The sequence below is a fragment of the Emydura macquarii genome, unplaced genomic scaffold (genome assembly GCF_026122565.2).
Source record: "Emydura macquarii macquarii isolate MOO-44397 ecotype Brisbane River unplaced genomic scaffold, CSIRO-AGI_Emac_v2 contig_3603, whole genome shotgun sequence".
Classification (NCBI taxonomy): domain Eukaryota; kingdom Metazoa; phylum Chordata; order Testudines; family Chelidae; genus Emydura; species Emydura macquarii.
Genome location: NW_027133740.1, coordinates 3,567,885 through 3,592,791, shown reverse-complemented (window position 1 = coordinate 3,592,791; position 24,907 = coordinate 3,567,885). Strand labels below are relative to the sequence as shown.

The 24,907-nt window shown below is 39.4% G+C and overlaps 1 protein-coding gene across 4 annotated transcripts in view; it reads left to right on the top strand.

The window, feature by feature from the left end:
* The first annotated feature begins 406 nt into the window (after positions 1-406).
* MFN1 (mitofusin 1) overlaps positions 407-24,907 on the top strand; it is a 41,381-nt gene continuing 16,880 nt past the window's right edge. Inside the window, exons 1-12 of one of the 4 annotated variants that reach the window (XM_067536477.1) lie at positions 407-721; positions 1,713-1,843; positions 2,156-2,277; positions 3,481-3,616; positions 8,275-8,437; positions 9,426-9,550; positions 10,385-10,493; positions 13,963-14,070; positions 14,713-14,866; positions 14,991-15,058; positions 22,229-22,350; positions 23,932-24,058. In XM_067536477.1, the coding sequence (XP_067392578.1) occupies positions 2,163-2,277; positions 3,481-3,616; positions 8,275-8,437; positions 9,426-9,550; positions 10,385-10,493; positions 13,963-14,070; positions 14,713-14,866; positions 14,991-15,058; positions 22,229-22,350; positions 23,932-24,058 (1,227 nt within the window). In that variant the 5' untranslated portion in view covers positions 407-721; positions 1,713-1,843; positions 2,156-2,162. Of the gene's footprint in view, positions 722-1,712; positions 1,848-2,155; positions 2,278-3,480; positions 3,617-8,274; positions 8,438-9,425; positions 9,551-10,384; positions 10,494-13,962; positions 14,071-14,712; positions 14,867-14,990; positions 15,059-22,228; positions 22,351-23,931; positions 24,059-24,907 lie in introns of all 4 variants that reach the window. The other 3 variants (XM_067536474.1, XM_067536476.1, XM_067536475.1) reach the window with 3 other exon arrangements.

Below are 24,907 nucleotides of genomic sequence, written 5' to 3'. Positions count from 1 at the left end.
TCAGCAGCAGGCGGCTGGGTGGGTAGGGCTGATTGTGATTGAATTTGTGCCCGTCAGCACCACAACCAGCCTCTGTCCCTGGCGCTGAGGTAGGGCAATAGTCCTGCTATAGCCAGGGGGAAGAGCCAGGATGAGCAGTGCAAGGCCCTGCTGTGAGGAGGGGGGAGTGATGCAGCCCAGACCCCAGGTGCCATCAGGGGATGGGTGGGGGTGTGGGAGAAGGTGTGACGATGCTAAAACCCCGTCCTGACCTGGGGGGGAGATTGACAGGTGAATATCCCCCAACAGCCTCCATTTTAAATAAAGAAGGGAGCCTCGCCTCCATCTCCTGCGGCCCTTAGTAAAGATGGTGCTGAGGCCGAGCTGTCCCTCTCCTGTCATGTGCTTTTCACTTACCCTTAGGGGAGAGGGCGGCTGTCGGGTCTTACGTATTTCCGTTTCCGGCTGGCTGTTTGCCTTCCGGAAAGATGGCGACTCCCTTCGGTCATTTCCGGTTGTCCGACGCCTACCCTCGTTAAAGATGGCGACCCTTGCCCGCGGTGGGGGCACGCTAAGGGCAGAGGAAGCGGAAGTGAAGTGATTTAGTGAGACCCCCTCTCCCCCTCCAGGGCCACCAGGAAAGAAGAAAGCGAGCGCCGCGCGGCGCAGCCCCCCACCGCGGCGCGCAGCGGTTGCTAGGTAACGGGAGAGCGAAGGAGGCTGGAGCCCGAGCCGGGCCGCTGTAAGTGGGCTTGAGGGAGCAGGAGGCGTGAGGGAAACGGGGAATCGTGACCTCTTCTTATGCCCCCGCGAGGCTGTGAGCGGCTCTGGCCAGCAGGCCCCAGGCCCCCTGCGTGGGTATCGGAACTGGGAGGGAGCCCATGGGGGCTGCGCCCTAAGACTCCCTTCACCCAGTCACTTTCCTGCCGGGGGAGGTTCCCCCTTGGGAACCTGACCAGCCCCGTCACCCACCTCTCTGCTCGTGTGGTGCTGGGGGCGGCTGCGTCCGTGACTCCCTGCCCCGGCCTCGTGGCCTGGTGTCACTCATCCCCAGCCCAAGGATGCTGCCGGCTTCCAAAGAAACCCTCCTTCGGGGCCGCTGGCACGATAGGCTACGAGCAGCGGGTGGATTGTGCCCCTGCTGTCCGTGAGGGTGGGCGGATTGTCCCGCTCTGCACTGCCCTCAGCACGGGCAGGCAAGAGAAGCGAGTCACTTACCCTGCTGTTTCTAGTCAGTTTCATCATCTGGCTCCCCTGCTCTTAGCCCAGCGCTGCAAACCCTGTAGAGAAAAGTGTAACTCTACTTAGGGGATGATAAAGCAGGAGAAACGTGACTTTTAAACTTTGTGAAACCTTTCTCCGTTATTTTTTTTAAGTCCTAAAACCTAACTGTCGTTTTTAAACTGTCTGATAGTGGCCCATTAGAGAGAGCAAGTGAGCGAGGTGATATCGGTTATTGGCCCATGAATAAATTTGATTTCTTGAGAGTAGAGAAGAAAGGAGATGGGGAAGGTTTTGAAGATGTGGCCTGATTTTTTCAGCTCTTTGCTCAAGCTGCTACCCTGGGAAAAAAGGGTACAAAATATTTCTGGCGTACATGCACATAGGAGTTTATATGGCCTGGATTGATGATGAGATCGTGAGTCTTTCACTTGTTGGGCTCTAGCTACAAGGCCTAAGAACAAAGTTAAGGTGCTGTATTTATATACAATTCCAGCTAAACCTGTTTCTAGATAACTTGGTTGCTGAGGATGAAACCAAACCAGGTGTTTAAAAAAGTGTGTTCCAGCCAGCATCCTGAAATAATTATTGGTTGAGCTGACTAAATATTCCAAACCGAACCAAATCTAATAACTGCTTTCAGGTAGGTATGTATGTAAGTAAGCTTTTATGTAAACAAGTAAAGTAGATGAGTCCATGTATTTCTAGGATAGGAGAGAAGATATTTTAGCAATCACAATTCTCTCTCTCTCTCTGTAATCTGCTGTTTCTATTGCTGCTAGATTAGAAAGCCTAAAAGACAACAAAACCAATTTCAACTAAAAATTGAAGTTGGTGTATTCATTTTTATAATTTATATTTCAATTACTTTAATTGAGAGGGAACTTGATGCATTGTTTCCTATTTGTAATTTCTAGTGAGTGCTTCAGTCATTTTTACATAATTTCTATTACAGTTGCATAATGGCAGAAACTACTGCTTCCCCACTGAAACACTTTGTGCTGGCTAAAAAGACAATTACTGCTATCTTTGACCAAATGCTGGACTATGTCACTGAAGGAGCAAATTTTGTTGAAGGTTAGTTTTCATCTTTGGAGCAGGAACTGTTCGTCTTTGTACCTGTATAGAAATTAGCACAAACAGTATTAGCATCCTGATCCGAATGGGGCCTCTCAGTACTGTGGTAACACACACATTAATTGTAATCATACATTCTTCAATGCCTGAGTCTTAGGGTATATACAGGTATTGTAAGGGAAGATGGTGTGGTATAGCAAGTTGGGAAACCTAAAGTTTATTTTTTGCTCAGCTTGATTTGTTATATGACCTTGGGAAAGTCACTAAGACTTACATTTTCAGACTTAGATGCCTAAATATAGGTACTTAAATAACAGCTACTGATTTTCAGAAGTGCTAAGCACTGGGGGGCTTCTATTTACTTTAATGAAACTACTTGTTCCAGCCAACACTGAGGGTATGTCTTCACTGAAGAGTTAATCTGGGTTCTTACTCATGTGTTGCCACTAACCTCTCTCCTGTCCATACACACACACACACACACACACACACACACACGAACCTGTGACCAGAGTTTGGTGGTACTTTCAGTCAAGATTAGCTGGCCTTTCTGGAGCTGTAGGTGAAAGCCAGACTGAGGTTTTCACTCAGGCTGGTATCTACTCACCTGGCAGTGAGGATGCAGGCTAAGCCACTTGAGTGCTAATAGTCTTTCAGTGCTGTAACAGTTTCCCCCTTTCTGCCCAGAAAGACAAACAATTAACTGGGAAAGAATAATTCCATAGCTCAACCTACTTCAGCACAAAGAGCTATCGGATGTGCCCCAAAAAGTCCTAGCAACATATAGGAGCGAGTGTAGCACCATTGTGGACCCAGTAACTCAAGGGTGGCTACTCATAACTGGGCTGGGCTATCCTGGGTGCCAATCACTCAAGGTAACTCCATAGTGAAGACGCTCTAAAATCAGTAGTTTTTAAGCAATGTGACTGATTCCCCCTTCCCCTCTGTCTCACCCTGCCTCCTCCGAAGGAGATGGGTATCACAAAGGATGGTCAAAAAAGCAGGAGACCAGTGATGCCAATGAATTAGCAAATTCAGTCCGGTGTGCTGCGTGGCTTATTCCAGTTCCTAAATTCTTATATCAGAGATTGTAGATAGCTCTTTGATGGCATATATTAAATAACTGTGTTAATCCATAGCTAATGCCTTAGAACATAAACTGGTTTCATGATTTCTTTTGTAATAATTTTTTCTTATGTATAGCAACATACAGAAACCCAGAACTTGAATATGTAGCAACTGAAGAAGAACTGGCAAAAATACAGGCATATAAAAACAAATTAGCAGTCATTGGTGAGGTGCTTTCACGAAGACACATGAAAGTTGCATTTTTTGGCAGGTAATGAACTTAATTACCAAAATAAATTGGGTTTTCTCTTTCAAGGCTTAGTGTTGATCTCTTCAAGTTACATACACTTGAATTTTGAATAAAACCTTGTAATAATTTGTTTCTTGTATAATCATAGAAAAGTAGAACTAGAAAGAACCTGGATAGATCATCTAGTCCAGTCTCCTGCACTGAGGCAGAACTAAGTATTATCTAGACCATCCCTGACAGCTGTTTGTCTAGCCTATTCTTAAAAACCTTCAATGACGAAGATTCCAAAACTCCCTAGGTAATTTTGTTCCAGTGCTTAACTGTCTTTACAGTTACGGAGTTTTTCATGATGTCTAACCTAAATCTCCTTACCGCAAATTAAGCCGTTACTTTTTGTTCTGTCCTTATTAATTAAGGAGAGCAATTTATCACCCACCTCTTTATAACGATCTTTTACATGCTTGAAGTCTGTTATCATGTTCCCCCTCCTCCTTTCCTTCTCTAGATTAAGGAAAACCAGTTTTTTCAATCTTTCCTTGTAGATCATGTTTTCTAGACCTTTAATAATTTTTGTTACTCTTCTTTGGATTTTCTCCAATTTGTTCACATCTTTCCTGACGTGTGGAGCCCTGAAGTGGACACAGTATTCCAGTTGAGACCTTATCAGTGCTAAGTAGAGTGGAAGAACTACTTCTCGTGTCTTGCTTACAGCAATCCTACTAATACATCTCAAAATTATGGGGGTTTTTTTGGCAACAGTATTACATCATTGACTCATTTTATTTGTGATCCAGTATAATCCCTAGATCCTTTTCTGCAGTACTCCTTCCTAGGCAGTCATTTTCCATTTTGTATTTGTGCAATTGATTATACCTTCCTAAGTGTAGTACTTTGTATTTCTCCATATTGAATTTCATTCTATGTATTTCAGACCATGTCTCCAGTTTTTAAAGATCATTTTGAATTTTAATCCTGTCCTTCACAGCATTTGCAACCCTCTCAGCCTGGTGTCATCGGCAGATTTTATAAGTGTATTTCCCTATGCCATTACCCAAATCATTTATAAAGATATTGAATAGAACCAGACTCAGGACAGATCCCTGCAGAATTCCACTTGATATGCCCTTCCAGTTTGACTGTAAATCATTGATAACTACTCTCTGAGTATGGTTTTCCAACCAGTTGTGCACCCATCTTGTAGTAGATTCCTTTACGCTATGTTGTCCTAGTTTGTTTGAGATGATCACGTGAGACAGTATCAAAGTCTTACTAAAGTTGAGATATATCACATCCACTGCTTTCCTCCATCCACAAGTCTTGTTACCCTGTTAAGGCAGGATATTAGGTTGGTTTGATATGATTTGTTGTTGACAAATCCTTCTAGATTGTTACTTATCACCTTAATATCTTCTAGATGCTTACAAATTGATTGTTTTATTATTTACTCAATTATCTTTCTGCATACCAAAGTTAAGTTGACTGATCTATAATTCTCTGGGCTGTCCTTAGTACCTATCTATAAAAAGGGGACTATGTTTGCCCTTTTCCAATCCTCTGGGATCTTTCCTGTCCACGGTGAGTCTCAAAGTTAATTGCTAATGGCTCAGAGATTCTTCAGCTAGTTTCTTAAGTGTTCTAGAATGTATTTTGTCAGGCCCTGCCAATTTGAGACATCTAACTTGTCTAAGTAATTCTTAACTTGTTCTTCCCTTTTTTAGCCTCAGATCCTATCCTGTTTACGTTGATAGTCATTATGTTAGTCGTCAGATCGATGCTAATCTTTTTGGTGAAAATTGAAACAAAAAAGGCATTTAACGTAGGCATTAATGTAGCATAAAGACACATTCACACTTGTGTATTCACTGTTGAATCTTCCTTTGCGATCCTGCTTTATAACTGCAGCTTAATTACATACATAATGCCATGTGCTTTCCACTGTCAAAATTCAATGGAATGATTAATTATTTCCATGAAACTTTTCATAGTTGGATTCTCCTGTGTAGCATCATTGTTTAACTGAAGAGTATCTTTGAGATTGCCAGCATCCTCTTCCCACAGTTTTGCTATAACTTTGTGGTGGCCTTGTTTCTTTAATTTCTTCACACTATTATGGACTCTGGTTTGTGTTGAATGTTGGTGACCCTGAAAAACAGAAATGTTTAGTTGCTTATGTTTCCACAAATAAGCAATTGAGAGAAACCAACAGAAAACGGGAGTGAGGGTATAACTTTAGGCTTTGGGGATATTTTAAAAATAAAGTTTCAAGCTAGTGGAAAGACTAGTGTGAAGTTAGTCATGATTATTTTTTATAACACTAACTGTTACATGATTTACAAACAAGTATGAATATTTGAAGTTACTTAACTATGAATTTCACATGATCCTAACTCTCACTTAATTTGGAAGAGTGCTAATTACCTAAATGAGGAAGATGTTCTACAACCAAGATTTGTAACATTCCCAAAATATTGGAAGAAAATGTTCTTTTAATACTCTTCTCCTGTGCTAAAAATAACATTTTCAAGTGTGAGGAAATAGTGATCATCTGAGTTTTACTTTTTTATTACATACTGCAGTAGGCAGGTAAATGGAACAACAGGCTCTGTATGCATTGCAGTTAAAATAATCCAATTCCTTAATTTAGCAACACATTAAACATTATTTTAAGGGATACTTTCGGGTATTTAAGTCCAAATGTTGGTTTTATGCCTGTGGGGTTTTTGGGTTATTTTTGCAAAACTTAATAGAAAAATTTTAATTACTTTAAAAAAAAAAAAAAAGCTTTCACTGAAAATTTTATTTGGATCAAGGCATTCCCATTCAACGTTCAGACTCCAAATGTTGCAGCTTCATGTCAGTGAAACTGAATGTGAGCAGAAATGAAGTTGAAGTTCATAAGTCTTATTTTTATTGTATGCTCTGAGTCAAATGGAAAAAAGTAAGTCGCAATAAATGATGAAGAGCAAACTTAAGGTGCTGATTCCTGCAAATTCTTCTGCAGATGCTTAGCTTTGTACACATGAGTAGTTCTTCTGAAGCAAATAGGACTACTTGTGGGTAAAATGAAGCATATGTGTAAGCCTCTCTCTGGAATTCAGTCTTACCTGCAAATGGGTAAATAGTTCTGCTATTAAGAACAAATACTTGACTAAGTAGGAAAAAAAAGGTTCTTTTCCAAGTTTTGCAATTTTGCAGAATTACGACTTGAAGAAATATAAAGGTATGGTGCTTTGTAGAAAGTTGCTATTGGAAAGGGCTGGAGGGGTTATGGCACGGGGAGTGACAAGCTGGTAAAAATTCAATTTTAGTGCTGTATTTTGAATGAATTCTATAAGTATTGGCAAATAGGCGTGTTTTAATACATTTGCAGACTGTCTTGAGCGTTGCTCCACTCTTCTAGGCATAATATCTCTAAAACAGTGCTTTTCAACCTTTTTTCAATTGCAGACCCCTAAAAAGTTTCGAATGGACATGCGGACCCCTTTGGAAATCTTACTCATAGTCAGAGGGGTCCACAGGCTGAAAAGCACTGCTCTAAAATAAACTAATTAGCTTGAGGGTCCCCTCTACATTGGATTCCTGCTGTTGCTTAATAGTTAAGCCCCAAGTCCTTATGAGTGATGAGTGGAAGGCTAGCATACAGTAGGACATAGCTGAGAATGAACTCTGAATTCCTTTAGTGTACCGAGTTAACAAACAGGTCTGTTAGCCAAGTTAACCAAATGTCTGTGTTGTGTCTTTCATCCAAAATAAGGTTAGCGCTAAATTCCATCGTCTAGCAAAGCGGAACTTGTATTAAAATAAACTGGAATTGCTGTAAGAGAAATGCATTTTTTGGTTTAAAAAATAAAACATTAGTTAGATCTTTCACATTTTATTGTGGAAATCTTCATCCAGTTGAGAAGGTTATCTTGCATTAAAGAGATCTGAGTGGTCATATTTGACTGTAAGAATTTATCTTGGAATGAAAATTATTTTTGAAAATTGAATGTATTATTATTGTCATGTTATTTGTATTAAGGTAGGCCTTAGTAAGGATTGGGGACTCCATTGTGATAGGCACAGAACAAACAGAGTAAAAGGCAGTCTCTGTCTTGAAGTCTAGGGTGAGGATTACACTAAAACTTCTGTTAGGATAGTAATGTTGGTTATGGTTGTGGCTCTGGGTGTATTTGTATATGAGAGAGAGAGAGGTGGGTTTTTTTGTTTTGTTTGTTTCCAGATAAAAGTCCTACTGTAGATGCAGTTATACCAAAAGTGCTTTTGCCAGTGTAGCTTATTTTTCATGCCAAACCCTGTATAAACTATACTGGCAAGAGCACTTTTTTGTTGGTATAAGCTGTATCTACACTAGGATGGTTTGCCAGAATAGCTGTACTGGAAAACTTTTTCTAATGTAGACCTGGTCTTAAGCCCTATTCCTGCAAGCTATTCTGTATGGATAAGCGTATGCTACAAGGAACAGCTTGAAGAATCTGGGCCTAATTAAGTAGGGAGAACACAATCTGAGGTTAGTCCTGCTTTGAGCAGGGGGTTGGACTAGATGACCTCCTGAGGTCCCTTCCAACTCTAATATTCTATGATTCTATGATTCTATGATAAAGCAAAGGTGTGTTTTGATTTTTTTTTTTTTTTGGTATACCTTGATTTAAATACTTTTATATTCTCTCTTCCTCTAGAACAAGCAGTGGAAAGAGTTCTGTCATTAATGCAATGTTGTGGGATAAGGTACTTCCTAGTGGGATTGGCCACACAACAAATTGCTTTCTCAGTGTAGAAGGAACAGATGGTGATAAGGCTTATCTCATGACTGAAGGATCAGATGAAAAGAAGAGTGTCAAGGTACAGTTTTTCAGTGGTTAAGAAGCAGGTTCTTGGAAAACTAGTATTAAAAGGACTGTTTTGTTAAATGCAATATTTAACACTGTTTTTAAGTATGGGGAACATAAGCCACATTTATTTACTATTTCGAAGCCATTCTTCCAGCACTGAAATAATTAAATAAAACTAAAACAAAGCCCATAGCACTTTCTTAGATCTTGCATGTAAATGGCTCATTTGTACCTTCTGCTATAGAATGGTTTGTTTATATAGGACCACCAGTAAGTTCTGTAAAATTTTTTTTTTTTTTTTCAAAGCTCTGGAAGGATCACATTTGAAAAATGCTCCTGGCCCACTTTCTTTCAAAAACTTACAACTTAAATTCAGAAATATATGCCTCTTGTTTACTTTTTAAACATTTTAATACTTAAACACTTATTTTGATTTATTAAACACCTGTTAAAGCAGGATGGAGGTTCTATTTATAATATCACACTGGATTCCCATACTTCAGTTATTACGAACTGTTTTTTTTTTTGTTTTTTTTAAACCCAGAAAACCAGTCTGGCAAATTTGGCATGAGGTTCAGAAATTCTCATTTTAATTCATAAAATGTTTTTAAAATAATTACCCTTTGAATACTCTGAGAGAGAGTGTGCTGGCCTCCTAGCATTTGAAGAAATATATTGTGACACTCAATAGTAACCCTCAAGCCACAGAAGGAATACCACTCCAAAGAGAATCCTGTCTTTTTCTCGAAGTATAGAAAAATAACTGTTCTTCAAATACTAAGGGATGTAAAGGGCCCTGGATGGAAAGAAGGCATTTGAAAAAATGATTCACAATGTTTAAGCTGTAAGTTGAAACAGTGATGTATTCAAGAATTTATAAAGCTTTTAACTGACAGATTCACTTCAGAAAAACTTCTTGGCTCTCTTTTATTTTTTTAAGTCTACTATATTGCAGACATAAATGTCTTTCTTTGTCTGACACTTTGCATTCTTCACAGACTGTTAATCAGCTTGCCCATGCGCTTCATATGGATAAAGACTTGGAAGCTGGCTGCCTTGTCCATGTCTTTTGGCCCAAGGCAAAGTGTGCTCTCCTGAGAGATGACTTGGTTTTGGTGGACAGGTATAAGTATTAGTTTATCAAAGCAATTCTCTAAAGATTCTTCTACGTTACCTGACTCACCCTAATTGTGTTATGCTGAAATGTTATGTTTTTAAATATGTCATAAATAAGTTAACAAGAACAATTTTAAGTGCTTGAAGTTTGTTCTTTTGTTCCTCCAGTCTGTCCTCAAACCATAGTACATGTTTTGGCCGCGTTACAGTTGGAACGAATGTGTGTCCCATTATTGAATCAGAAGGTCTCTAGCATTTGGCTTAGATTGTTTTTTAAAAGTATAAGCTTAACTAATTTGGTAATGCAGTTAAGGTCATCTTACCAACTGTAACTCTTTCCCTGTCCCCCAGGAGCCTGTCATCTTGTGAACCCTTCATGCTTATCATGTAATATATAGACAGTCTGGGCTTTTAAGGAAAAGAGTTTAAGGATAAGGATTTTTGTCAGTGCTGAGAGAAGTGATGGACATTCTAGAAATACCTAAAACAGAGAGACTTTTAGAAGGTCCCAGACTGTGACTGCAATGATTGATGCTTCTAGCCCATTCAACACTTGGTTACTCTGCTGAGTTTGCCAACTGTGTTTTAGTTGTGTTGGTAGCTTTTACGATGTGGATACCTGTTCATTAGAAACTGAATGGAGACAACCAACTGTTTTACATAAGTGACTGATCAGCTGCCAGATGGTAGTTGCTTTCTGTCATGACCAGCTTGTGCTGCCTTTCATCAGGGTTTTATATCCCATTGTCAGGCCCCTGAGCCATCCAGTCCTCCTGTTCAGTTTCTAAAAATTACGAACTTTATTTTTCTAGATATTCATTAATATGTTTTTCCCCAACAGCCCTGGCACAGATGTCACTACAGAACTAGACACCTGGATTGACAAATTCTGTTTAGATGCTGATGTCTTTGTCTTGGTTGCTAATTCAGAATCAACTCTCATGAATACGGTATGATGTTGTCTTGTTGTTAATAATTGTTAGGTCTTCACTTAAATGCACAAGGATCCAGTAAGATCAGACCTTGGGAAGCATTGATTTGTGGGAGCTTCCGTTTTTCTCCTACAATTTATTCAGAGGATTTTCCATGATTTTTGGTGGGTAAAGGAACAGCATCCTGTTCTCAGCTTTCCTGCATATTTGCTCTGACTCTGGGCAAGTCATTTATCCTTTCTGCCTCCATTTTCCCATCTGTAAAATGGCAGTAATACTTGACCAGTTTTGTAAGAGACTCAAGATGCTCTGAAAAAAGACTAACATTATTGGTATTAGTAAGAGTTTAACGAGCAAGAGTGTTATCAAGGAAATAGACTGCACTAAAGCATTTGAAATATAGAATTGAAGGAAGATGTGTCCTTAAACACTGTGATCTTGCATAAGACATCACCAGATCATGTAGTTTGACTTCCTGTATGTTACAGGCCACCAACACCATGCAGCACCCCTATACTAACGCCAACTGAAAGAGATGTGGAGTAAATCTGCGTCTCTGTCCAGTTTTCTGTATGTTCCCAACACAAAAGAGGAGTGAATTTCCCTCTTAAGAATAGATGTCAGCAGTTTATCTAACCTGTTTTTCTGAAGGACAATGCTAGGAAGGTAAGATTTCTTTCCCCTTACCTGATCCAGTGATCTAGCTCTTTCCAAGAAGGTCTCAGCATGAGCAGACTTATTGCATGGCTCCATGGTCTCATATTTTTAATACTGAAGTCTGATGATATCTCCAAATGCTTCATTTCATAAGGTCATTATTTCAAAAGAAATCCTTCTGAAAACCTCACAACCTGAAAAATGAACAACTTTTGATGGCTTGAGAGAATACAATATTGCCAGAGGTGCCATGATGCTAAAACTACTATAACAGAGATGCACTCCTGGTTTTGTTGAGATTTCTGGTTTGGAGGAAACTAATAAGGTTGTGAATAAACCAAGCCATATAGAATACTGATCAATACATGGTTTCTGTATCTTTGAAAGTCTGTTAATGTTTGAAATTTTACTGGAAAATCTCTTCTTGATTTTTATTAAGCCAAGTGATGATAAGTGAAACACTTCTTATGTGTTCTTATGGTGGTAAGAGTATTTCTAATGTGAGAAGTGCTAGAAATTATTACTACTCTGGCAGCTATTAATGAAATAAAGAAATGAATTCAGAAAGATCTTTCCCAGCACTTCAGTAGGTTGGAATAACTGAATGGGAATCTGAAGAGAGTAAAAGTTGAGCTTAAAAACACTGTGTGCTATTTTCTGAGTTCCAGCCATGGAGACAGACTCCTTTACAAAAGAGTGTTTCTGACAAAAGATGCATCTTCTGACATCATTTAAGACAGAAAGGATTTGGTACAATTGTGGCTGCTTCTCTATCCCATCCACTTGGAGGACGTATTGGCTTTTAGTGTGGAGGGAAACTAGAAATTATTAATGGAAACATGAATGTGCTGTAGGTTTAAAAAAGTTTATGGATTTTTGTCAAGAGTCCTTTACCACTTAGAAATATGGAAACAATGATGACCTATGTGCCATGTAATGGTAATGAAGTAGCAAAGTAACGGCCAAAGATTTGGTTCTTTCATTAATTCAGGAAAATGGATCATTAAAAATAAGCTGACTCAGATTGTAAATATGCAGGAACCATGTATGGGCTGTAAGTCTGCTGGAAAATTCTTGTTAATTTCATATTTGTTTGATTCTTAGCATCATAAGCATTTTTGTGCTTATTTAATAAGATTTTGCTGTTTTTTTGTTTTTTTTTAAACCAGGTACCTAAAATTGGGTCACTGTCCTGCAGCTTGTTTTAGTGTAAAACTCATGTAGTCTTTGAGTTAGCCTACACATAATTCCTTGTTTATTAATGAGTGCAGAACGTACATAATGGTGTCTGAAGATAATTAGTGGCAGACGCTTATTTGAGTTGAAAGAGGCGACTTTATTTATTTTTAGTAGTGATCTAGAGATTTTATCCCAATATAGAGTCTTCATAAAATCTTGGTTTTATGTCCCATCTTTCGGAATAAAATCTCCTAGCCTGTTTACATTTTTGTTGGTGTGACTGATGCAATGAGATTAAAGACTTTGTTAAATTCATCTTAATTGTTCTAATGTGCTCAAATATCTTGCCTCACCAAGTGTGGCAAATGCATATTTTTCTCTACTTACACACCCCTCCTCTTCAAATGGAGCATGCAAATACATGATACTCCCGTGATACTTATTTTTTGCATTATCTTCACTTGATATAAGTGTAATACCTGGAGGGGATAGTGTTTTGTGGCCTGCTGCAAAACCAGTGGAGGGAGCACAGAACATATTTTTATATATGTCACTGTTTCATAAATAGGAAGCCACTGGGTTCTGTTGGAAGGAGTTCTTATTGTTGTAGTAGTACTTTATTTACGTATTTACAAGTTCTTATTGGATCATAGCGATTAAAGTATTTCAGAGGTTGTATCTAAGGCCTGATATACACTGGGGTTTGGTCGGCATAGCTATTGTGCTCAGGACCACCTTAGCTATGCCAACCTAACACCCAGTGTAAATGCAGCTAGGTCGACAGAGGAATGCTTCTGTCTGCCTAGCTATTGTTGTTCAAGGAGATGGAGTTCATACAAAGATGGGAAATAGTATAAATGCTTCCTACAATTATGGAAGGCTATGGCACTATGTAGTGACATAACTGTGGGGCTGTAGATGTGCTGCTGTAGCACCATAATGTAGACATGGACTAACAGTGTATACAGTGTTCCATTAATGTTCAGAGAAGCTGAGGATGACCAGGTTATCTTTCACTCTTCCGCTGTGCTAAATAATGATCACTCTGTTGTGATTCATTAGTTATAACTGTTGAAAAGTAGCAGGGGCTTGCAAAACAACTTGAAGATGTTTGCAGGCATGTGCACATATTACTCAGTTTTCCATGGAAAATATAGATATTACTTGGGAGTCCCTGCTGCTTTTCAGTACTTCAAGTCATGCCCACTGTCACCCAGTGCTACTTATTTGCCGTTCAAGTTAAAATTATTCCACTGGAGAATATAGTTTGATGTGAATGGTGGTTAGCATCCAAATTCTGCTGGATGTGCAAGAGTAAAAGGACAATTCAAACAAGGGAGACCTTGCCTTTTTTAAATTATGAAGTAATTTTACCTTATGTCTGTTTTTAAGAGAAGAATTAGTGCCATTCTTTAAAGCTTGTGAAACTCTTGACTTAGATTTTGTTATTGGTATAGTCTTAATACAATTTATTATCTTTGGACTAATATAAAATGGTAAATTTTAAAGAAACAGAATGCCAAAGTAACCAATTTTTTAATAACTCTTACTTTCTTGGTTTAAATTACAAATTGATAATTCAGAAATTCTACTACCATCTTTAAAAGATGCATTACTTTTGGGTTTTTTTTTTTCTTTCCTCAATTCTTAGGAAAAACATTTTTTTCACAAAGTAAATGAACGACTTTCTAAGCCAAACATTTTCATCCTGAATAATCGCTGGGATGCGTCTGCATCAGAGCCTGAATACATGGAGGATGTGAGTTACTTTTTCATCCTTTGGAAATAACAAATGTCAGATAACCATAGTAAAGACAATGGCTTGTTTAAACTATAGGAGAAAATATTGCCAGACATATAAATGTATGTCTATTGTGTCTAGACACTATAGTAATTGGCACATTATAAAGAATAAAACAAATTGGTGGGGTGGAGGTGGCTCAGTGTTGTTAACACATGGAGGGAGGATATGTGATCAAAATATGAAAGCATTTTACCACCTGCTACCAACCTATAACATTGATTCAATGGTGGTTTTTAAAAATGATTTTCAGGACAGTTTTAAAAAAAATTCTCATTTCCCAGTGTAATTTACATGCAATATATCATACTCTGTGCTTGGGAATTGTAAAGCAATTGTTATTTCAGTACCTTTGAGTGTGTTAGCTTTTGGTTGAGTACTCAAAAAATCTTGCTGTCAAGTGGTGGAATCCAAAATGGCTAATTAAGAGCAGCTGCTGCCTCTTTAGGACTAGAGGGGATCTTATGTGTGAGGATTCTTCATTGCTTCTTAGGATCAGTGGGATCATTTATTGCTCTAAGATTTTGATTTCTCTTTCTCAGAAATGTTTTACAGTTTACCTGGTACTTCTTGCATGGCTTTTTCTGCCTCTTCTTACAGGTGCGCAGGCAGCACATGGAGCGCTGTCTGACTTTTCTAGTTGATGAGCTCAAAGTCGTTGAACCCTCAGAAGCACAGAACCGCATTTTTTTTGTTTCAGCAAAGGAAGTTCTTAGTGCTAGAAAGCAGAAAGCCCAAGGGATGCCAGAGAGTGGTATGTGTTGAACCTTACTTCCCTTCATGTGTATGTAAAATGTCTGAGTTGGTTCAGGAGTTAAAATTTCGCAGTAAGTTACTGTATTTTATGAGCTACCTTAAATCTGTCTTATGCTTTGCAGGTGGTGCACTTGCTGAAGGATTTCAGACAAGATTTCAAGAATTTCAGAATTTTGAGCAAATATTTGAGGTAGATGTCATGAGCTTTTTAAACTGTATGCTTTCAGAGCTTTGTGGTGCTAAGGTGACTTTGTTCCCTTCTTGGCTTAATTCCATTACATATCATAAATATGCATACACAGTGCCAGTTTTGAGCTAACTTGGGGTCCCAGTCATCCTTGCTCACAATGAGTAGTATGTACTTGCTCAAATAGGTATTACTCTACAGGAGGAAGGGTTGTGGAATTGGGCTCTTTGTTTTATATAAGAACTTAGCAGCAGTATAACTTCTAATATATAAAGACACCAACAGGTAGTACTCATGAGTTACTGTACCAAAATCTCACATGATGTGAAAACATGCAAACAGTACAGTTAAGCTTTCAATATTTTAGAGCCAAAATGTTCTGCTTTCTGTATATTTTTTTTCCTCTCAACCTTGACATTCCAGACTTACTCTCATGATTGCAGACTCTTTTTCATTTAAAGTGAGACAAAAAAGTTGTTCTGAATCTGGTGACTTGTAAGCAATTTTGAGCCCTTGATTGTACATAGCTATTGTAGAACTTGCTGTTTGTATCGGAAACTATTTCATGGCTGTAGCATTGACCACTTAATCACATTCTTAAAGCCGGGGCCTTGGAAGTGCAACTACAACCCAGCACTGAAACATTTAGCAGTAGCAATATTTTTGTGTACCTGCTGCTCCCGCAGAAATATTTTTACCACAAACATTATCCGTTCAACTGTATCCATTGTTGAGGTTGACACTATCTTCAAAAACAGGGTTCTGGACTAAATGGAGCATTGGCTGGTTCCAATATGTTAATATCTATCTATTCTACTGAGGCTGGACAATTCTTATGTTAAAATACCATTCTTAGAGATTTCAATCTATTGGATCACCAGGATTACTCCTTATTTTAAATTGTGCATGTTAGCTCCCCATGTTCAGTTATCATAAGCATAGACTGATACGAGTGTAGGTATAGATCCAGCAAATGCTATGAATCTACCTATGCACTCCGCAACATAGCTTGTGCTTGTATATAAGAAATATCAAAATGCATCTAGAAATACTTTTACTCTCATGTTACAAATAAATAATTGACCTGAGCTGAATCAAATCATCTAATAACATGAATATAACAAAACTGTTTAAAATAAGAGCTTGATTTAATCCAGCAAAAGCAAGGAAATATCAGGCTAAACTTGATCAGGCTAAACTTGATCTTTAACTCCTCTGCTGTGTTTGATGACCTAGTTCCTGGAACAATGAATGATTGTACTGTGTATGCCAGAGTGCCTAGGGTCACTGGGGTACCTTAAAGATAAGTATGAAGTGTGAAATTTCTTGCTTATGTCACTTTAATACAGGTTCTATTGATTTTTGTTTGTAATTATTTTCATTTGTTTAACACAACAGCAATTAAGATTAAGTAAAGTTTTCAAAAGTGCCTGTAAGGTCTGATTCTGACTTCCGGGAAGTTGGAGTCATTGGGACAACACCATTCCCTTTAAATCTGGCATTTCTTAACCTAGTAAGCTTAATGCCCTTTTAACATAGGGGGGTGGGTCTGTGTGTGTGCGTGTGCAATTTCTTTGCTTTTGAAAGAAAGCATACTGGAAAAAATAAAAATTCCATCCTATGCCCCCATGGATCAACAGCCGAGATAGAACCTTAACATCCACTGCACAGATCTCTGGGACATGAGCTAAAGGAGTGAGTAACTGATAGCAACAGTAGATCGTCAACCTCTTTGTGGACCAGCACTAAGAGGGGAATGTGACAGTTTGTCAGTGTGTTTCATAGATATTTGCTGACAAGAAATAATGAAACTTGAGAATCTTGTGTTCCATTCCAGGCTTTGGAGGGCTGTGTGTTCTACAGGGCACAGACACTTCTGCCTCTTCCCCTGAAACTTGATGCCATCTGTCCTGTCCTGTCTCTTCCCCATCCCTGGCTACTTGTTTCAGGCCTGTTCTCCTAAACTAGTTATGTCTAGTCTCCACACCTCAATCTTTTCATCCAGTCTCCTTGCCCAGCCAGTCCTAGTCTCCTCCTCTGGACTCTCAGTCCCAGTCTCCTCCATTAGCTTCCAGGCATTCCTTCTTCTCCCCCATCCCCATTGCTCATCAACTGACTTGTATCCCTTCCCCTGGCCTCCAGTTGCTCACCCACATATCCTGTCCCCGCTGTCCCAGGTTCTTTGTCTGTTTCTTTGCCCAGCCAATTCAGTTCTCCCTTCTCCCAGGTTCCTTGTCTGACTCGACTCCCTGCCCCCCAGATCCAGCTCTTGTCCGTTCTGCATTCAGATAAGGCAACTTTTTCCTCCACACTCCTTGGTCCAGCAGAGGAGGCATTGAAAGCACATGTGAGACAGTTACCCTGCTTTCAGGGCTGATGCCTAGCCCCAGCAGACAAGAACCCAGAGCTGCAATTGTGGAGAATGTCCTGTTTAGCCCTGGGTTGGCACATGCTCCATGCAGATAGACTCTTTGGGGAATTCAGCTGTGAAGCTCTAGCTAGTGACTAATGAGCATGTGCAAACTGCAGGTTTTTTCAAAGGCTTATCGCTTGCCAGATTTGGGGGGATTTTCACAAGCATGGCGAAAGACACAAAGTTCACCCCACTTACAAATATCTAGTACCTGCTCCAAAGCACAGGAATGCTAGAACTTCTCAAAAAAGGTTGCCATGATTTTTTAGCAAGGACAAAACAATTTATTTTCCTCGGACCTTATTCTTGGAAACAAGTGAACTGTTTTGGCTGAATTTTTCCCAGAAAATTCAGCCTGAAGCAGACACCCAGCATGAAAAAATTCAACCTGAACAGTTAGTTTTGTTATAAGTAGCTGAAAACATAGCCCGACATTCCCATTATAAGACCACTTTAATAATAGGCAGCACTTGTTGCCTGATCTATTCACTGTGTATTAGTTATTTAAGAATTCCCAGTTTAGCAAATTAATACTCTAAAGTTGGACCATAGTCCAGTTCCAAGACCAAGTCAATGGTTGTTAGAATTATAGCAAAATTGGAAACACTGATGTGCCCGGTTGCAAGTAAAACATAGGAAGAATGTTTTGAGCTTTCAATAATTTTATTAACAAGGTGAGTGTAAACACGTATGTTGTGATCCCAACAAGAATGTTACAGTAATGCAATATTAACTTTATGTCCTGCATCATTTCATACGCATACTCACACAATCCTTGCAAAGGGAAGGGAGATAGGTGGTGGTCATTAAGGATCCCATCACTTGGCATGCCAAACTATTCCTTGATGATCTAAGCCAGTGGTGTGGCCCACAAGCTCCTGGGGGGCCACATACTATGTCTAAGGTGTCCACGAAAGGTGGTTGTTACCATAGAACAGTGGTTTTTTTGGTCCACAGACCCCTGCGGGGGTCCACAGCTTGTGTCTCAGATTTCCAAAGGGGGCCACACTTCCCTTTGAAATGCATTCGGGGTCTTCAGATGAGAAAAAGTTGAGAACCACTGCTCTAGGCTCTGGTTAGCCCTACTATCAGGTCTGATGGCTGCCATGAATATTCATAAATTTTTTGCCTCCTTTACATGTAACTAACTTTCTCACCCTGATACTGTTGAGGTTTCCTTATTCTATAGGCTAGTATATTAATGATCTCAAACTTACTAGCATATACGTCAATCAGTTACTAGAGCAATCCTGTGGTTAAGCATCAGTGTTCCTATCCTAAAATACCCAAATGGGCATGCACTGACTTCTTGCAGTTACCTGTCAGCATTTGGTGCAGAATTTCAATAGAACTGTTTATTACAAAAATACCTTATGCCATCTTGTGACTTAGGGACTCTGTTGGTCAACATACTAATGCTAAAACTTAATGAGCCTCACTTAATAGGCTAAATGCTTATGCTAATGTCTTACAGGTTTGAGCCTGTAGGCTTCTTGCCGTACTGTCTCTCACCTATATCTTATCCTTATATTTAAAAGCTACCTTTATACCTGTAGTTTAACCTAGAGGTTACACACTACCCGCCTTACGTATAATATGTGCACATCCAAATATACAAACACACACACATACAATGACAAGAGAAAAACTAGTTGATGTGGTCTTTAGTCCATGGAGCCTTCAGTGGACAAACTATGGGTTTGTCGGGTTTTGTGTTTTCATTCTCACATAATGTGGAAAAGAGAGTTTGTTTCCGCTAAGATTTTTACAATAGATTACTTTGAAATTATATTTTTGACATGACAGAGCCTCAGCATTTAGTGAGCTGTATGCAAAAGCACTCAAGGGGTTATACGCTTTTTAAAAAAGACAGTCCTCATTCCTGGATCACTGTTTGCCAAGCTGCTTCTGCTTCCTGAAGTAGGTGGGGGAGGGAGAGTTTATAAGTCAAACACTATCACATCCTTAATTAACACTACATTGCAGAGTATCTCTCTGATTCTATGCACAGTAAGTGTATTGAGCTGTGCACTTATAGGGAAATGAACTGGTTTTTCTTGAAGTGCAGTTTGAGGTAACTGTTCTGAGTTATACTAGTGAAGCGCAGCTTTTATCTTCCTTTTGATAAATGCATTTGTTTATAAACTTTAAAAGCAAACTTTCCTCCCTCATCTTTCCAGCCATATAACTAACACTTGTGTTTTTCCTAGTGCTTTAACTGTGGATTTTCTGATTGTGTAATGAACGACTATAATCCCTTTATCTACTACCTACTAATGTAGGAAAGACGAGAGTCTTTCAAACATGTCTAGTCTAGCTCTAACAGTGTGCTGATAACTATGAACCTCTGGCTTTTCGTTGCTGATTTCTAGATCTGCTTCATCGAGGAACAAAGAAAACCTTTTACCCATTCTGTTTCTTTTCTTTTGATGTTTTGTTTACATCTTTTCACAAACTATTATGGAGGGCTAGATGGGGGCAAGATTTTTGAAAGAACATGTGGGTGATTAGGCCCAACTGCTGTTGAAAGGCAGTGGGAGTTAGGCACTTAACCTGCCATTTGTACCTTTTTAAAAAATCTCTATAATTAGCTATATCTGATAAAAGGAAACTAGATGGTTTAACTATTACTCTTATTTCTAAAACACATGTAGGATACTGATAGTGTTTGATCAGGCTGTCAACATTAGCACAGTGTGAACACCAGTTAAGTAGATTGTCTGCATTGTATGATATGGCATAATTTTATAGTCTTACTTATAGCCATAAATTCATTTTGCCAAAGCTGGTCATCTGTTCTTTTAGTTTGAGTTTCAGTAATGTCTGTTTTAATACAGCCAAATGCAAAGTCACACATCTAGGAACAAAGATTATAGGCCTTGCGTCCAAAAAGGGGAACTATATCCTAGGAAGCGTGTCTCAGAAAAGGACTGGGAGGTCATAATTAAGGTTAAGATTTTGTCAGTTACTTTTAGTAAAAATCTGGGACAGATAACAGGCTTCTGTGACATTTTTTTTATTGCCTATGACCTGACCCTGACTATTACTACAGATAACTGTGACAAAATGGGACTGACTGGGGGGATGAGAGCCCAAGCCGTTTTGGGGAATGGAGGGGTGTCCAGGACCCTCCACCATGGCTGACAGCTCCAGGACTCCTGCTGCCTGTGGTGACTCAGGTTTGCAGGGGGGCCTCTCACCGCCCTGGCGGCTGAGAGTTCTGGGTCTGTAGGGTCCCCCACTGCCCTGGTGGCTCAGAGCTGTGGGGTGGCTCGAAACTGCAGGGGGGGCCCTCACCACCTGTGGTGGCTGGGAACTCTGGGTCTGTTGGGCCCCCCAGCTACTTCTGTCACCGTGGAGCTCCAGACCCGCTGCAACAGCTGAAGAAGAAAATGTTAGAGGTCTCTGGAAGTCATGGAAGCCATGATCTCCATGACATACTCTTATCCTTAGTCATAATGGATAATCAGCTGAACATGAACTCACAAAGTGATGCTGTGGCCAAAAGCATTAATGTGATCCTTGGATATATAAACAGGGTAATAATGAATAATGAGGAAAATTATATGAAGTCTATTTGGCACTCATGTGAGTACTGCTGGAATACTCTGTCCAGTTCTGGTGTCAATAATTCAAGAAGAATTAATTGCTAATTTGGAGAGGGTTCGGAGAATATACATGGATAATAAAGGATTGGAAAACATGCCTTATAGTGAGCACCTTCAGTCTATCGATCTATTTAGCTTAACAAAGAGATGACTATGGAGTAATTTGTTCATAGTTTCTAATAAACTACATAGGGAACAAAAATTTGATAATGCGGTCTTCAGTCTAACAGACAATGGTATAACAAGATAAAGTGGCTGGAAGTTGTAGCTAGATAAATTCAGACTTGAAACCAAGGCTTAATTTGTTAACCATGAGGGGAGGGTTGTTAACCATTGGAACCACTTACCCAGGGTTGTGGGGGATTCTCCATCACTGACAATTTTTAAATAAAGATTTCATGTTTTTCTAAAAGATGCACTCTAGTTCAAACAGGAATTTAATTCCAGGAAGTACAGTGGTCTGTGTGGAGCAGGAGGTTAGATTTCATAATCATAGTTGTCCTTTCTGGCCTTATACTCTATTATTTCTAACCATTCAGTACCATTAGATTTAACATATGAATATTCTGCAGGAAGGGAAAATATTTTAAAGAATGCTTTAACACTTGTTTTGGAATGCCCCATATGGTTGGCCAAATTGCATGTTTGGCTGGTAGGCATGTTACTATCAACATAAGTTTGAATTATGCAAAATCTTGTTGGGGTAAAAGCAACTACACCCTGAAACTTTCAGAAAAATTAATGTGACAATTAAAACCACCACGAACTAGTTAATGCTATAAGAATTAGTACTAAGCATTCAGACCTGCCAAGAGTTAGTGTGCAAAATTTCTGAGATGCTTATACTATTGAGAAAGGAACAGTCTTATCTTCATACTTGTACATCGGATTTTGGTTTTATGATGTTTCTTTTATGCTGTTAATTTACAAAAACAACTCACATTACTGTGGACAGATATAGAGGTACAATCTTGCTGCTATAGATGTATTTGAATTTTCAGTTCTTTGTCTTTGATTTCTGTACACGTCCTCCTTTTTTATTTTTCTTTGGGTTTAAGTTTGATAATAGCAGCAAGCACTTTCTGACATTGAAATTCCTGAGAGCATTGGTATGGAATTACAGTAATGTGTTGTGACTTGGGCCCCTCGCAGGAGTGTATCTCGCAGTCAGCCGTGAAAACCAAGTTTGAACAGCACACTATCAGAGCTAAACAGATAATAGATACTGTGAAAAACATTATGGACGCCATAAATGTGGCAGCAGCAGAAAAAAGGTAGGAGTCTTTTATTTTTGATATATCCAGATCATAGAGAGACCCATTTCCATTGCATTAATTTTCCGGTGCTCGTTTAGACTCTAAAGTTCACTTGTCCCTACTGGTAAGAGGTGAATAGGGAATTTCTCTCACTGTTCAGTCTCAATACTGCTCACTAGCACCATTTCCTCATGTTTACTTGTTCTATGTGAGGAGAAACACACAGAGCTTTGAGATGTGTCCAGTGATCACTGCATTCATGTTGTTGCTTTCTTCGTTGTTAACAGATTGCAAAGGTGGCTAGTTGATCCTATGAGCTTGTTTTTTAAGACTCCATTTTAGAGCTGTAAGGAGTCTGTCTTTTTGTAACCACCATTTTAGAAGCAATACTCAGGCCCATCTCATCTATAATGTACTGCAAAGGGAAGAGGGTGAATCAGCAGGAGTGTGTGTGAAAAAGTGAAGACAACCAGGCAGCTTGCAGGTGGTTAAAATATAACTTTGGATGGATGGAGTTCATATGAGCAATCTGGTCTGTGTCACCTTTGCCCCTGGCAGTATTTCTTTCCTCCCTTTGCTTATCTATTACTTTCATACTGTAATTGTAGTGATTTTTCTGCTTCTGAGACTGTCGCATACTTTGAATGAAGAAATTTCTCCTAACTGCCCTTTATGCCTGGTCTTTTCTTACCCAATTAATGTGCTATTGTGTATTAACCTCTCCAGTTTACCTCCTTTCTGTCTGTGCACCTCCGTAATGTACCCTCCAGTGGAGTACATAATCCCCCACCAAATCTCAGCTTCTGCTAGTTGTGCATTTACACCCCTACCTGCTGCATTTTATCAGATCTTAGATTAATTCTAAGAATGCCACTCTTGATGTCCTTTTCTTGAATCTGTTACTTTATTATCTAAATCTGTCCATCAAAACCTATGCTCTGCCTCTCCCTATATCATTTGAATCAGCATGTGGCACAACCATTGGTTGATCAGGTTATGTAACTTCAGCCTTTAAACCATCCTCATTTGAACTATGGGCTCAGCACTACTTGAGAGTCATTTATGGAAGGGTTTTGGTGTTTTTATTTTTCCTGATCCTCAAGATGAGAAATACAGTTTCATTGTTAAGCAGCAATCAAATGGTGCCAGTGAGCAGTAATAGGGCAGTCTGATCAGAGGAATTGTCTCCACTAATTTGTAGGGATAAGTTAAGTCTTAGAGGGCCAGCTTCACAAACAAGATTCCTTTCCCTATCGCCTTTCTTTTTCTTTAGTAATTATACATGCCACAATTGGTACCTGAATTCCAAACACACTCTTTGTAACAGATCCTGTGTTGCAAAAGCTAATTTGTAATGAGTTACATTAGGACATGTCTGTAAACTTAATCTGTATTATACTAGCATTCTGACAAATAGGACAGTTGCTTATGTCAATCGATAGTTTTGTCAGCCTAACATGACTTCCAATTCTCTTGACTGTTTAATAAACCCTCTTGTAGTAATTGTCCATCCATGCTGGATTTATTACACTTGTTTGTACTATTGTGTTTCTGGGAGAACAGCTAGTGTTGATGTTGATTTCTTTTTTGCTACTTTAGAGTTCATTCAATGGAAGAGCGAGAGGACCAGAAAGATAGGTTGGAATTTGTTCAAAATCAGCTGAACATCTTAACAGAGGATATTAAGAAAAAAATCAAACAGGTTACCGAGGAAGTAGAGAACAAGGTAGGCTGCATACAAAGAGCAAATGTATTGGATACAAACAAGGAAGAGACTATTTTCCATCTTTAAATTTGCAGCTTGGAGACTCACCCTGTTTTTCTTCAAGTAGTGTCCCTATGGGTGCTCCACTTCAAATGTGCATGCATCCCACGTGCCTTCAATTGGAGACTTGCTAGCAGTGCCTGTTTGGCCCGCACATACATCCTACACATCCTCATGCCCATCCCAAGGCTATCTAGGGCTGAGGGGTGAACTGCCCTCAGCTCCTTCTCAATTGCCTTGGCCTGAGAGAGCAGGTTAGCTTGTCCACCTTGAGTGTGCCTCATCTAATTAGAATTGTTTACTTAGTGCTAGTTTAATTTAGTATAGTTGTTAGTTCACTTTTACTAGTGAAAGGATTGCCTTTTTTCCTCTCTCCTCATTATGGAGAGACTTGCCTTCCTTGGGAGGGCATGCCCAGCTCTCTCGGTTTCAAATGTTGCCTCACTTGCTGGGAGGCCATCTCAATTAGTGACAGCCACTCCAAGTTCATTTGCTGCCTAGGAGAGTCGCACATCCCACAGAAATGTAACTTCTGTTCAGCCCTTATATTCAGGTGACGAAGAATGAGGAGATCAAGCTCTCTTCAGCCTACCTCAGAGTCTGATTGAGAGAACCCCCAATGTACATCCATCTCTGGGCAGATCTAGTGCCCCATCAACCTCAGCTCAACACTCCAACAGAAAAAGAGACCAGAGTCTGAGACCTTCAAAGTTCCCTGGAAGTTTGCTCCAAAAAGACCTTGGTCTCCCACTAGTTCTATGGTTTCAGAATCCGCCTGGTATGATAGAGGCTACGGTTTCCTTTGGTACT